This window comes from Vanessa atalanta, chromosome 9 (assembly GCF_905147765.1).
Source record: "Vanessa atalanta chromosome 9, ilVanAtal1.2, whole genome shotgun sequence".
In the NCBI taxonomy this organism is placed as follows: Eukaryota; Metazoa; Arthropoda; class Insecta; order Lepidoptera; family Nymphalidae; genus Vanessa; species Vanessa atalanta.
In genome coordinates, this window is record NC_061879.1 from 11,317,656 (window position 1) to 11,331,508 (window position 13,853).

Genomic DNA, 13,853 nt, shown 5'->3' on the forward strand with positions numbered 1-13,853 from the left:
CGATAAATTATTAAAAAGTTGCATAATTAAGCATAAAATTCAGAGTACCTCTATCATGCAACTATTAAAATGTGAACGCATTTATTTTAGTAGCCTCTTTATTTATTTACTGCATTACTGACAGCTGTTTATTGTCATACGTCAACCGTCATATTATGTCAAAAAAAATTGTAACACAGTTGCGTTATTTTTTTCTCAACATTAAAAATCAACAAAGCAGCAAAATTACGTGCCCATGGTATAATATAAGATTTATCTTAGTTGCTCTTATTTTATTAAATATGGCTTGGAGGAGTCACGGAATAAACAATGCAGATATGGTTCGGAACCTTAGAGGTAAGTCAATAATATTATTACTCTGAAATACTAATTGGTTCGGTATAATTAAGGGTATTGTTTTAACCAAAATATGCATAGTATGTGTAGTTGCCTAACAAAATTGTGTAGTTTATTTTAAAAACAATATTTTTTTAAATATAATATTTTAGATTAAATTTAATACTTTTTATTTTGCAGCAAACGGAATTATAAAATCTGATATAGTTGCGAATGCTATGGTTGCTGTAGACCGGAAGAACTATTGTCCGCATGCTCCTTACCATGATTCACCACAGTCCATTGGATACTCGGCTACCATCAGTGCACCACATATGGTGCTGTGTCTATATGTTTTAGTATTTTTTGTTAATTTAAAAACTACACTCACTATCAATATTTTACTTTTTTATCAAAGATAATATGAAACAATCCCAGGTATTGCTTTATCACAACGTTCAAGTAATGTAGAAGAACCAAGAATTAAACGATTGTGTCACTAATCTCAATTTTATCTGAGCATGTAGTGTTTTTATGAAGTGAGGTACTAAAATTATGGTGGCATTTATTTATTATTGTGATAAAAATCAAGCTCTAAAAATAATTTTAAACGCCAAAAAGATTATCCACTCAAATTCAAGAAATTAATTGTAGAAGATGATTGCAATTTATTCCCTTTCCATATTGTTATAAAAATAATTGTGTTTATGTGTCATTTTAGATAATTATTGCTTCGTATGATTGTCTTATGCTTTGTCAGTTTGTTTTATTTATATTTTTGCAGTGTTATATCAATCTATATAATTTTAAAATAATTAAATATTCAATTTATTTAATAATATAATAAAAAAATAAACAAATTTTTACAAAATAAAAAAAACACTTAAAATACACTAGTAGCTTACAATTAATATTAGTCCTTCATAACATATATTTGTAATTGTTTAATATGTAGTTTGAGTAGATCTGGTAATACCATTGGAAGTTATAATGCTCTAAGTATAGAAGTCGTCAACTCTTTATTTGATTTATATATCAATTAATTCTTATTGAATAATGTTAAAATTTTAAATTATTTCTGTTCATAGCACGCACATGCATTGGAAAGATTAAGAAAACAACTTATACCTGGTGAAAAAGCATTGGATGTCGGTTCAGGATCTGGTTATCTGACTGCTTGCATGGCCTTCATGGTCGGAGAAGCAGGAAAAGTTATTGGCATTGAACATATTCCTGAATTAGTTACGATGGCAACTAAAAATATTGAACGTGATAGCCCTCAGTTACTCTCATCAGAAAGGGTGAAACTTATTGGTATGATCAAATCATATAATAAAACAATATTTAAATGGTTAACATTTATTTGAGTTTTCTGTCAAAAAAATCCCATTTGCAACCCAAAATTTTATAGTTAGTAATGTTTAATATCAAGTGCCTCAGATAGAATGTAAAGCTGTTGGTCTCATACCTTTACTCTTTCCATCTTATTGGGTTGTTGTCTCATTGATAATGTGTCCTGCATATTTGGTTAGATTCCATTAACTAGTGGCTGTGACCGAAATCAGTCAGAAAGATTTCGTAATAAATTGATAAAAATATATTGAAGACATAGTCAGCTTAATAACTAAAATTTTTGTTTTTTATTTTTCTTATACAAAATTACTCAAGTACTTTATAATAATGTGTATTTTACAATTGCACGTTTTGGATATTATAGTTGGTGATGGTCGTTTGGGCTATCCTGATGAAGCCCCCTATAACGCTATACATGTTGGAGCTGCTGCTCCTACTCTTCCACAAGCAGTAAGTTAATGCAGTCATAATAATAATTATTATAATAGTAATTGTTAATGTAGAAATATATATTTATACATTAATATACATTAAGGCCTTAATTATATAGAAATAAAAATTAGTTGTGCAAATCATGATTGTGTGGAATGGTGGCAAAAATGCTAATCCTCTGGGCAAAAACGAAACAGCCCTTCTGTCACCAGTAGTGGCAATAAGGTTAGGTGTTATACTTTTAATGAAGGTTATTGCACTATTACTCCAAGGTCCGAGTGGTTCAACTGCAAATGAGATAAAGACATATAACAGACGAATATCTTGATAGTAAGTTCGCTTCAGCTTTTTCCACGGCGGCTCCGGCTTGCAACGCTGTTTTCATCATATAATATGGAGCCAGCGTGTCAACGCCTGTAGTGTCCCATATTAGGGCCCGTACTCGTTCCCGGGACACCGGTGTCATTACATCAGACCTCCTGCTATCATCATGACGATAATGGCTTAATTAGTTTATACATACAATAATAAACTAAATTTTTATATATGTTCCTGATTTTGTTCTATAATGCTTAATGTTGTGTACAGTTAGTTGAGCAATTGAAACCCGGTGGTCGCCTGGTGGTGCCTGTTGGTCCTGAAGGAGGTGAACAGCATCTTACTCAAGTAATTATATTTCACTTAATTTAAATATATTTATTTGAATTAAATTTTAAATTGAGTAATTTAAATAGTGTTAATTTGTTGATTTTCTAACTAACTACCAACTGGTATTACTAGTTTGTTAATGCCTTACAAAGAAATCCAGTTGCATTATTTATCAGACGACCTCCGTGGTCGAGTAGTGTGTACACCGGTTTTCATGGGTACACCACTCCGAAGTCCCGGGTTCGATTCCCGGCCGAGTCGATGTAGAAAAAAATCATTAGTTTTCTATGTTGTCTTGGGTCTGGGTGTAAGTGGTACCGTCGTTACTTCTGATTTTCCATAACACAAGTGCTTCAGCTACTTACATTGGGATCAGAGTAATGTATGTGATGTTGTTCAATATATATTATTATATATTTTTGTGAAATATGTATGTGATACAAAATTGATGGTACTTTGCCAGAAACTCTTAAACTTAATATATAAGATATAAAATTTCATATTTTCTTTTTGTGTGGAATAAATATTATATCCATATTATGGCTAAGTACGGGCTTAATTATTTAGCATGTCGTGTACCGTTAATCAGAATCTTGTTAAATGTATTTCAGGTGGACAAAGCTCTCGATGGCACCACAACTGTAAAAAAGCTCATGAGCGTCATTTACGTGCCCCTTATCGATAAGAATCATCAACTCCGTGAGTGACCCTACCTTACATTAGTGTTGATCATGTCGACAATATCAGTGGTTATTGTAATCACTTACTTTGCTTCCTAAATGATCCCTGTGATGATACTCTTCTTTGAGACAAATTTTGTGCTTGTATATATTTGAATTATATAATATATCTCACAATCGTTCAGTATTGTTCTTATATACATAAGCACTTGCGTCTTGTCTTGCACAAAATTAGAGCAATGAATAGAATTATTATATATATTGTTATAATTGAGAGAATTAGCAATGTTAAGGATACATTGTCTGTGTTCTAGGTCCTTGGCGCTAGGTTGCCTTGCATGTTATAAATAAGACTCCAAATAAAGTTGATGGATTTTTTATTTTATATTATAAATAATTAAATTAAATTGACATAATTATATTTATTAATTGCGATAACACTTATTTCATTCTAAAATTATTACGGTATGTACAAAAGCAATAAATAATTATTAAAAAAAAATATGATTTTTATTTCAAGTTTTTGAACTTCTCAAACTTTTTCTTTCCAAAAGGTTTCGCTTTGTCTGTGTCTGTCGTTTTTGGTTTGACGTGTAAAATGGAATATAACGTTGCGGCTTCATTTTTGTTTTCCATAATTTCTGCTAGTTGTTCCTAGAACATAATTTAATTGGCTTGTTAATCTCCCAAAAAGCTAACCCACTGCGTCAACTACAAATAAATGGGTTAAGGATAATTAAATAATGAACAAACAAACTTAGTTTTGAAAAATCAAGAAAATCTTTATTTTTTATTTTATGTATTAGGCAGGCGGACCGGCAAATGGGCTTCATGTTAAGTGGTTATCACCGCCCATAGACATTGGCGCTGTTAGAAATATTAACCAACCCTTACTGCGCCAATGCGTAACCAACCTTGGGAACTAAGAAGTTCCTTGTGACTGTAGTTACACTGACTCAATCACCCTTCAAACCGGAACACAACAATACCAAATATTGCTGCTTGAATACAGAATATCTGATGAGTGAGTGGTATCTACCCAGAGACCACAACTAATGTCAGTAATTTAGAAAATTTACCTGTGTTAAGGTTATCAGGTGATCCAAAGAAACTCCTCTATTCATAACTCTTGTGATGTTCTTCGATGTGATACCGGGCAGCTTTTGTACGAAGTCGTGCACGCGTATATTACATCTTTCGTAATTCATATCGTCTGCTGTATTGTCTCCGCTCAGAGCCAGTGCCTCTTCTACGTTCGGATTTTTTCTACCTTGCTGGATTTTTTTTACAATTTAATTAATGGATACATATACATATATGCCATAGAAATAATGTAGGTGTAAGTCTGTCAGTAAGTAAATCTGTTTGAATTCTTCTGAACGAAACTACCATCTATGAAACACCATGAAAACATTTTCGGCTTAAATTTTTGGTAAATGCTCATCAAAAATGGGGTGATTAGTTAAAAATTAGTGTTCCCTTCTTTCGTTTGTCAAATCAATGTTGAAACAAAGAGAGTACTTGGGTTATCGAAACACTAGCTTGACAACGTTTGTTAAAGGTTGTTCGAGACCAAGTTAATTATTCAAATAATATTATGTGACTATGGAGCATTTTTTTATGTATTTGCTAGGCCCACCGGCCCACGGTTTATGGGCCACCTGATGGAAAGTGGTCACCACTGCCCTCACATTGGTATGGTAAGAAATTACAATAACCATAGATTACAATGCCAATACGCGCCACTAATCTTGGCAATAAAATATGTTGGTCATAGTCCTACTATATATTTAATAAACGTAAACGCCAGTGTAGCACTGTATTCTATCGTTTAGTCTATTAAGGGTGTAGGAACTTACTTTGAGCTCATAAAACAATTCTGCTGTAGCGTAAGGACTCGGTGACCAAACGAGTTTCAACCTCGGGAAGTGTATTGTGAGCAGCTGAAGCTTCTGCTGGATATCGGCACCGGATAAATCGGTTGACACGACAAAATTCCCCTGAAAATGAAGAAGATGTTTATTATGTCTACAAGTTGACCATGATGACAATCTCTTGACAAATGCACAATTAGAGAGGTGATTTTATGTAGGTATAGCATAGTCCAATGTTGGCATAGAATTCGGATTCGGTATTTTTCTGCTGACCGAGTTTAGGTCAGTCAAGTAGGAGGCGTTGTATATATATTTTTTGAACACAAAGACAGATGCACTCTCTATTCCTTTAAACTCAACACGATCAGAAATAATTCAGGCGCAGGACCAACGTCTTTACGTGCCTTCCGGGGCACGGGCTTGCTTTCCTTGGGGTCTATTGTTATATATCTGGGCACTAGACAAACAGAAGGCAGAAGACACTGACCTGTGAATGAAACGGCTTGTTCTGGTCGAACTCAATGAGCAGGATGGGTCGGCTGTAGTTGCGACACATTTGCGTGCACTGCGCGTACAGCCGGCCGGAGTTCAGCGAGCCGATGAGGTCCGATATCGACTTCCGCTCCACGCAGATGTCTGGCGTTAGGATGTAGTCTCCTATCTGCAACATGAGACTATTTTAATTTTTCCCACGTGCCTATCTATTCAACAACGTCAACTTTCATTAAGATCGGTTAAGTATTTCAATCGTAATGTGGTATTGAGTAGATACCACATTTACTGCGTTTTACAGTCGATATCGGTAATATATTTATAAGTTTCTTACCGTTATGGTCACTGGTTCAATATTGATTCCGTTTTTATGTAGTAAGGCTGGAAGGTCGGAACGGAATTCTCTCATATCGACGATAACGATTGGTTTCTCTTTCGTGACTTGAGTTTGTCCGCCTGGAAATAAATGTTACATTTATTTTGTTTATCCGAGACACACCTGGTACTTCTCTGACTAGCAGAGAAAACTAGGCAAGCACCCCCAGGGGCATCAATTTCTATTGGGGAGTAAGCGGGGCTGGCCGGAGTTCCATTTGGCCGGAGTTTGGCAAGAAAAAGTAGGCTAGGCTAGAGGTTTACGGTAGCAGGATGCCTTCCCGCTGTCGTTTGTACCGACTGTTATGTGACATAGATATAGATATCTCTTTCACTCCACAGACGAGCTCCAACGAATGTGATAGTTGCATTGTCCAGGTCAGGACCGGGACTAGTTTATTCCTTCCTTTCCCCTGAGAGCCCGACCTGAAGTAGCCCGAAGGCCGGGTACGGAGAGGTGCAAGTCACCGACCGATTCTCTTAAAATAATCCCGCCGACACCTAGCTGTCGGCCTGTGTCGGTGTAGCCTGTGTCGGTGTGCCTCAGTAGCAGTCCCGTTAAGACTGATCTATCTCCACTAGTTTTAGATCTCGTAGTACGAGAATGAAGCATTGTGCGATACGAACCTGCCTTTCTCGTATCCTTGTGAATGACTTCTTCTTCTACATTCATATTAAAATATTCATCAGTTTTTCCGTCTTGATATGATGGTATAACCATAACCTAAAACCGATCAAATTTTATGTATATATTATATATTATCTGTAAACGACAAGTATATTACACGAATATCAGTTTAAAGACAGAGTATGTACTGACACTTTTGGCCTGTATGAGCAGCTCGAAGGCCTGCTTCTCCCGGCGCAGAGCCGTGAGGTAGGCCTGCTCCTCGACGGTGTGGTCGTGCACCAGGAAGTAGACGGTGAGGCGCGGCTCGCGCGGCGGCTTGCGGCACTCGTAGCGCTCGAGCTGGCGGACGGCGGCCACGTCGCTGTGGAACAGCACCACGTACTCGGGCCGCAGGCGCTCTAGGGTGTGGTCGAGCGACATGTAGTTCCCGTTTTGCTTAAACGTCTGAATGCAGATTATTGGCTTATCTGTTTCTAGTTGCGTTAAATCCAAGTTCTCTACCTGGAAGACATGTTTCATAATTTTAAATTAATTTTAATCATTATATGAGTGATAAGGAAATTTTTTATAAAATTTTATTTTATGCTAGTGAGAAAATTTCAAATATAATTCTATCATATGGTATAATTTCTTATATAGTACTCATGTCAAAGACATAGATTTTTTGGAGACAATAATTAATTACAATAATTACAATTATCAAAAATACCACATTAACGCAGATAACAAACACAAAAAATATGATGTATCTTTGGTTAGCATTGAATATTAATAATAGTTACCTGGGACAGAGGTTCAAATATACTCTCATTAGCTGCTTTTGAGTCCGAATTGTTTTTTGTTGCCGTTTGGGTGAGAGTCAGGACATAGTTGGACTTGTTCATTTCATCTGCATTAGCTTCTTCTTCGTCTAACTCATTTTTTATTTCCTTATCTTTATTTTCAGTATTCATATGTGATTTGTTATTTATTTTCTTATATTTAGCAGCCATCGAAGTTATTGTTAAATCTCTCCGGAATGCGGTATAGAAGAGGTATTTACTTTCGCCCATGGTAAGGAAGTTATTTAGCTGATAACAGGACTTATTGTCTTGGCAGAGTATGAGTATTTTTGTTTTAGATAACGACTCATTGTTCTTTTTTTTAACTTCTCTGGGTATCTCATCTGTTAATAATTCACTCAGGCATTTCCACTTTGGTGATGATTCAGGGTTGAATTCTAAAATGTTACATTTAATATTAAAAATAAAAATAAAACTTCCCTGCTCAACTATATCACCGGCTGATTAAATTCAAACATCTTTATCCAACTTATAAATATTACACTTTATTATTAATTGTCCAAATTCTACCACCGGTTCGGATAGAAACACTTCAGACCTGAGAAGAAACTCAGCAGGATATTTTTTTTGTCAGAAATTCGTATTTACATTATTATAAATTATTTATTTTGGCTTATATTGCCTATAAATTTTTTGAACCAATCGATGACATACCTTTTCTTGTTTCGAAATTTAGAAAAAGAGTAACATTTTTTGAATAAACAAATCCTAAAGAAAATTTTGCTGTATGCATTTATGATGAGCAGGACTGGGTTACATTTACTGTATTATGTAACTTGTATATCAAAGGCATATTTACCATTATTGTTGTTGTACACCCTTGCTTTGGCCAGCCTAAACAGCTGTTCTGCTGAGTCAAGAAGTATCCATCCAGAATTGACTTTAGCATATTCGGGTGTCCTATATTTGCTTACCAATGCATAAAACGACACTGAATCGTCGTGTATTAAGTTTCTGTATTAAAGAAAATATTAATTTACTTTGATAGCAAAGCCAAAATTATTAATCATAAATTATAAGACAATACAAAAATTACAATGATGGTGATGATTTTGATAGTAACGATGATGATGGCAGTGATGTTAGTGATCATTATTATGATGGTCTTAATGATGATAGTAATGTTGATGGTGATTATAGTGATAGTGATTATGACGATGCTGATGGCGGTGACGTTAGTGATAATGATTATGTTCATCTTAATTGTGGTGATGATGACAGTAATGGTAATGGTGATTATAGTGATAGTGATTATGACGATGCTGATGGCGGTGACGTTAGTGATAATGATTATGTTCATCTTAATTGTGGTGATGATGACAGTAATGGTAATGGTGATTATAGTGATAGTGATTATGACGATGCTGATGGCGGTGACGTTAGTGATAATGATTATGTTCATCTTAATTGTGGTGATGATGACAGTAATGGTAATGGTGATTATAGTGATAGTGATTATGACGATGCTGATGGCGGTGACGTTAGTGATAATGATTATGTTCATCTTAATTGTGGTGATGATGACAGTAATGGTAATGGTGATTATAGTGATAGTGATTATGACGATGCTGATGGCGGTGACGTTAGTGATAATGATTATGTTCATCTTAATTGTGGTGATGATGACAGTAATGGTAATGGTGATTATAGTGATAGTGATTATGACGATGCTGATGGCGGTGACGTTAGTGATAATGATTATGTTCATCTTAATTGTGGTGATGATGACAGTAATGGTAATGGTGATTATAGTGATAGTGATTATGACGATGCTGATGGCGGTGACGTTAGTGATAATGATTATGATTACACCTTTGATGATAGTGATGTTGATGGTGATGATGTTCACGGTAATGTTGATGATGATGGTTGTGATTTTGAGGATTATGATGAGACTAGCCATTTGCGCAGGAGATATAGAATAAGCGTGTATGCGCAAATAAGTGCACTCTACTCAGAGCCTAAGGATCGAGCCGGTCGGACAGAGCTACATACAAAAACTTTCATAGGTATACAATACCTACAAGATATATCATTTAAAATAACAATGTATATTGTTGACTGTGTGTCTACTGTGTTTCTTCTTCTTGGTAGAATGTACTTTCCGAATCAGTGGTAACTTTACATTCAATCAAATTTTTGTATTGTCAGAATACTAAAATATTTAATCTTTTAAATAAATTATATTAGGATATTTAATGCTAATTACATGATCATTGTCCTTAAAACCTTCAAATCTTGTATGTATTCCTTTGTCCTTGTGCTGAGTTGATGCCACACGCAATCTAATTGTGATTGAAGAATTTTATGGAATTTCTTTGTGATACAATTTTCGGTTGTTATTTCCTAAAAGTATAAAGGCTTTATTTGAAAACATAATAGTAAAGTACTATTATGCAGATGATATTATTACACAGTAGGTATGATAGTAGAGTTTGGTGTGTATCAACTATTGAGCGTAGATTCGATAAATGATTTTATGTGAGTGAACGAGTGATTCTTTTTGAAAAAATCATTATAAAAATTTAAATAATTATAACTAAGATGAATTTTCCTTTAGTTTGCCACATATAAATTACTTTCAGGTTAGTAACAACATTGCGCAAAAACTTATTTAAAGCCTTGGGACAACTGGCCCAAAATAAAACTACCCACTAAAGATCAGTCCCCTCATCCCTTATGGTGTTTTACAGGAACACTTGCGCATACTAGTTTTTATTCTGATGGTGGACCAGCCACTGCTTTTTTTGTCTTTCCCGTGGTATTTGTGTACAGTTCCCTGCCCCATAAGTGATTAAAAACAACAACTAACATTACAATTTTTTTTGTCACTAGTATATACCACAGTACCCAAAGTAGTATTCGATTTAGCTATCTATACCTTAAAAATCACATTTATGATTGATTCTTTATAGTATACTGAAGTTAATAATTATTAAAGTTGTAATACTCACTTGCATGTCTAGTGTTCGGTTAATACTTTTCAATTGCTTAACTGTGTAGTTCATGATATCTAGCAAACAAGTTTGGATGAGACCCATGTTTGTGGTCAGTGAAACATGTAATTCTATAACTTCTGCCTGCCTACTCTTAAGACTTTTTATCACGGTACTGTGGAATCTGAAAAAAGGATATGATATTTTTTCTGTACTATATATTCAAGAAAATTAATAATGCTTTTATAAGTATTAGGAATTCAATAAAAAAATCAAATGTCAGAATTGGCTACCAACTGGCTCGAAACAAAAGCTCTGTTTACTATTGTGTTAAGGAAAATGTATGAAGGTGACATTAAAACTTATATGCAGATTTAAACATGGTAATTTTCTTCACCAGCAAAACACTTGGGTGGTGCTTGTCGGATTTGAACACAGACTTCAACAAGGATCCAAATTTTCTATCCACAAAGACGTCATGCCTTAGATTTTCTACTTATACTTTACCTTTTACTTATTGCAATAGTAGATAATCTATCTTATATTTTTTTTTGTAAAAATTACATTTGTATTATGTATTTTAAAGTGGTATAGTTATTTCTGACCTGGTGCTAAAAGAACCAATGTAAATTTGATTAAAATGTAAACCACATTTGGCATTGGTCAAATCATATATTACACAAAATGTTTTAATGTATACCATTACACAAAGTGGTCAAATTGGAACCCAACATCTGTATTCACCAAAAGTAATGGTTATTGGAATTGGCTCTTTTAGCACCAGGCTGGAGTTAACTTAGATTTTTACCTTGGCCACAAATACAGTTCCGTTACAAAGAGAGCTCTCATAACTTTCTCAACCTGATGATATCCAAAAGTAAATGAAATTGGTGAATTTGAAAAGGCCTTAACAAATCCAGTCTGAAATTTATATAAAGATTAAAAATAAATATTTAATTACAATATATTGCCCATGTGACAATTATAATTTTCCTTTATTATTTGTAATTAATTTTACTTATGATAACCAAAGTAAAATTGGCAACTTTTGTGTTAACAAAACAGTGTGTGAAATTGACAACTATTTAAGTGGAAAACTGTGATTATAATAAATGGTTTAGTAACTCAGTCACTTGCGCATAATGACATGTTTTGAGCCTTCTTACTTATTGTCTTATCTGACATCAAGTGAAATGTTGTTCAAGTTATGTTTGACAAAATAGATGGCAATAAAAATCTTCGAACAGCAGTATAGAAACCAAACTTGTAATTTAAGTAATAGAATTAAGGCTATAAGTGTATATTTATAATGTACATTTGTTAATTTATTAAACTAAAATGTATACCTTATTTTTTTGCCGATAAAGTCTTAAAACAAAAGCCTCTTGACATGATTCAAGTACAGTGTGAGCTCTTAATACAACTATACCAGTAATATTCGATACTGGAACACGATTTTTCAACAAGTCAACTACAAGAATTCTTGTTGACACGAAATATATACCACCTTCCAAGTATGCTTTTTCTCTGAAATATATTTAGAATTATAAAAAAAAATAATGTTACATAAAATATTTTATAATCAAATCAACATTTAAAAAATACTTCTATTTACCTCTCATTCCCATTTGTAGGTAAAACTGTTAAATTAAATTTTTCAGAAAAGTATTTTTCCTCATACTCGCTACTATTTATAACTAAAACTAAATTTGCTGGATCATTATGTATCCATAATAAGTTTGCGACAATGTCATTATAAGTGAGTCCTCTGAAAGTATAGGGTAACTTAATAATGAAAACTTTAACTCAATGCACATTATTACCCAAGTAATTATTACTCACTTTGCAATTATTAAAAGTGCATCCTTTTCAAACATATCAATAAGGATTTGTTTTTCATAGGGAAGCAGAGGGTATTTCGTTTCTATATTTTGATCTACTTCACTTTGTTCATTGCTCTCCATTTTTATATTACAGTTCAATCTCTAATAAAAAATGGCACTGCCTGTGTTTAATTATTATTTTGTTTAATATTAGATATTATCTAATTATGTATATTGCGTAAAAATTAAAAGTTAATGTGACCGACGCCCGGTGTTATTCTGCCCAATATTGTCTGTTCTATAACCTTAATCCATTTCAAAATCCAATCACAAAAGGTGTAGACATAAATAAACAGCGTTTGACAATTAATATTTAATTGACATTTGACATTTGACGTCTGACAGAGAAGTATGGAAGAAGAAGACATGCTGCGCCGACCCCAAGTAAAATTGGGATAAGGGCAGGAGGATGATGATGATTATGACATTTGACGCGAGATCATTCGTCGAGGTCGAGTCGAAGAGCAAAGAGTATTCGAAGAGCTTGAATAGTATATGATATTCTTCTATGCTAGTTTTATATAAAGAAGTTTACATTGTTTGTTTGTGAGCAGTTCATAGTACATTAATAAAAATACTGCATAATATTATAAGCATTTTTTTAATTTATGTGATAGCTCTGGTAACAAACTAAGTCACTAAGTAAACTGGTTACTAAGGAATACTATCGATACTACTATTGATATCCTTAATTGTTTTCGAGATCAACTATCGATAGTTCGCAACACTGGTGTGAACGGCAAAAATCATTGTCATATTGTTTTAAACATATATGGACTCTCCCTAAAACTAGGGACATAAATTTAAGTATAGACTATCGTTTTCTTTCTTCTCGGCTACACTAATATTAAGGCTAAACCACTGAACCGAATTTGATGAAATTTTGGTATGACGCAAGCTCACGATTCCTGAACGAAAAAAAATAGCCTTGTTATAACTAAAACCTGACCAATCTCTAAAACATGAGCAAAGCCTAGGATAGCTAGTAATCAGTGACAGACTAAGCCCGTCAGAGGCCTGCGTTCAGCGAAGTTAAAATAATATTAGTACCGCGTAAAAAGTCTAGTTCGCTGTAGAGTATAGTGTATATCTTGATGAATTTACATAGGTACAAGGCACATTTTTAAAGTTTGGTTTAGGATTTAATCAATGGAACGCGGCTGCATTTGGGGGTTCCCAAGACTGGAGGCCCGGGGCGAGTTGCCCCTTCTACCCCCCTAGTATACCGCCGCTGATAGTAATATATATTCTCATTATGGAAAACATTTTTCATTAACTATTCTATAGCTTTAGGGGAAAGTCTTAGTAGGTGGCAACATTGCATTTTCAGTTGTTATCGATTTAAAGAATTTGTTGAAGGTTATCAAAATTGGTCTTTAATACAATCGAATA

General features: G+C 33.9%; 2 protein-coding genes across 2 annotated transcripts; one reads left to right on the forward strand and one right to left on the reverse strand.

Moving 5' to 3' along the window:
• The first annotated feature begins 154 nt into the window (after positions 1 to 154).
• Positions 155 to 3,907, forward strand: LOC125066282 (protein-L-isoaspartate(D-aspartate) O-methyltransferase). Its single transcript, XM_047674302.1, has 7 exons — positions 155 to 336; positions 517 to 653; positions 1,404 to 1,629; positions 2,033 to 2,118; positions 2,689 to 2,766; positions 3,360 to 3,447; positions 3,743 to 3,907. The coding sequence occupies exons 1-7, from the start codon at positions 156 to 158 to the stop codon at positions 3,754 to 3,756; spliced, it is 810 nt and encodes a 269-aa protein (XP_047530258.1). The 5' UTR covers position 155; the 3' UTR covers positions 3,757 to 3,907.
• Positions 3,797 to 12,738, reverse strand: LOC125066277 (DNA repair endonuclease XPF). The gene is made up of 15 exons (XM_047674297.1): positions 12,421 to 12,738; positions 12,194 to 12,346; positions 11,925 to 12,105; positions 11,387 to 11,499; positions 10,597 to 10,762; positions 9,852 to 9,988; positions 8,442 to 8,596; positions 7,583 to 8,019; positions 6,990 to 7,301; positions 6,797 to 6,893; positions 6,129 to 6,250; positions 5,790 to 5,963; positions 5,288 to 5,428; positions 4,508 to 4,702; positions 3,797 to 4,082 (listed from the first exon to the last, which is right to left on the reverse strand). Exons 1-15 carry the CDS (start codon positions 12,540 to 12,542, stop codon positions 3,939 to 3,941), a joined length of 2,649 nt encoding a protein of 882 aa, XP_047530253.1. The 5' UTR covers positions 12,543 to 12,738; the 3' UTR covers positions 3,797 to 3,938.
• Positions 12,739 to 13,853: the final 1,115 nt, after the last annotated feature.

Excerpts from the sequence above, each read along its gene's own strand:
- LOC125066282 (XM_047674302.1), top strand. The coding sequence starts at position 156 with ATGTCAAAAAAAATTGTAACACAGTTGCGTTATTTTTTTCTCAACATT. Across the intron at positions 654-1,403 it reads CCATCAGTGCACCACATATG|CACGCACATGCATTGGAAAG; the intron begins GTGCTGTGTCTA and ends TTCTGTTCATAG. Across the intron at positions 1,630-2,032 it reads AGAAAGGGTGAAACTTATTG|TTGGTGATGGTCGTTTGGGC; the intron begins GTATGATCAAAT and ends TGGATATTATAG.
- LOC125066277 (XM_047674297.1), bottom strand. The coding sequence starts at position 12,542 with ATGGAGAGCAATGAACAAAGTGAAGTAGATCAAAATATAGAAACGAAA. Across the intron at positions 8,597-9,851 it reads GTTTTAAGGACAATGATCAT|AAACTTAATACACGACGATT; the intron begins GTAATTAGCATT and ends TCTTTAATACAG. Across the intron at positions 4,083-4,507 it reads ACCTGATAACCTTAACACAG|GAACAACTAGCAGAAATTAT; the intron begins GTAAATTTTCTA and ends ATTATGTTCTAG.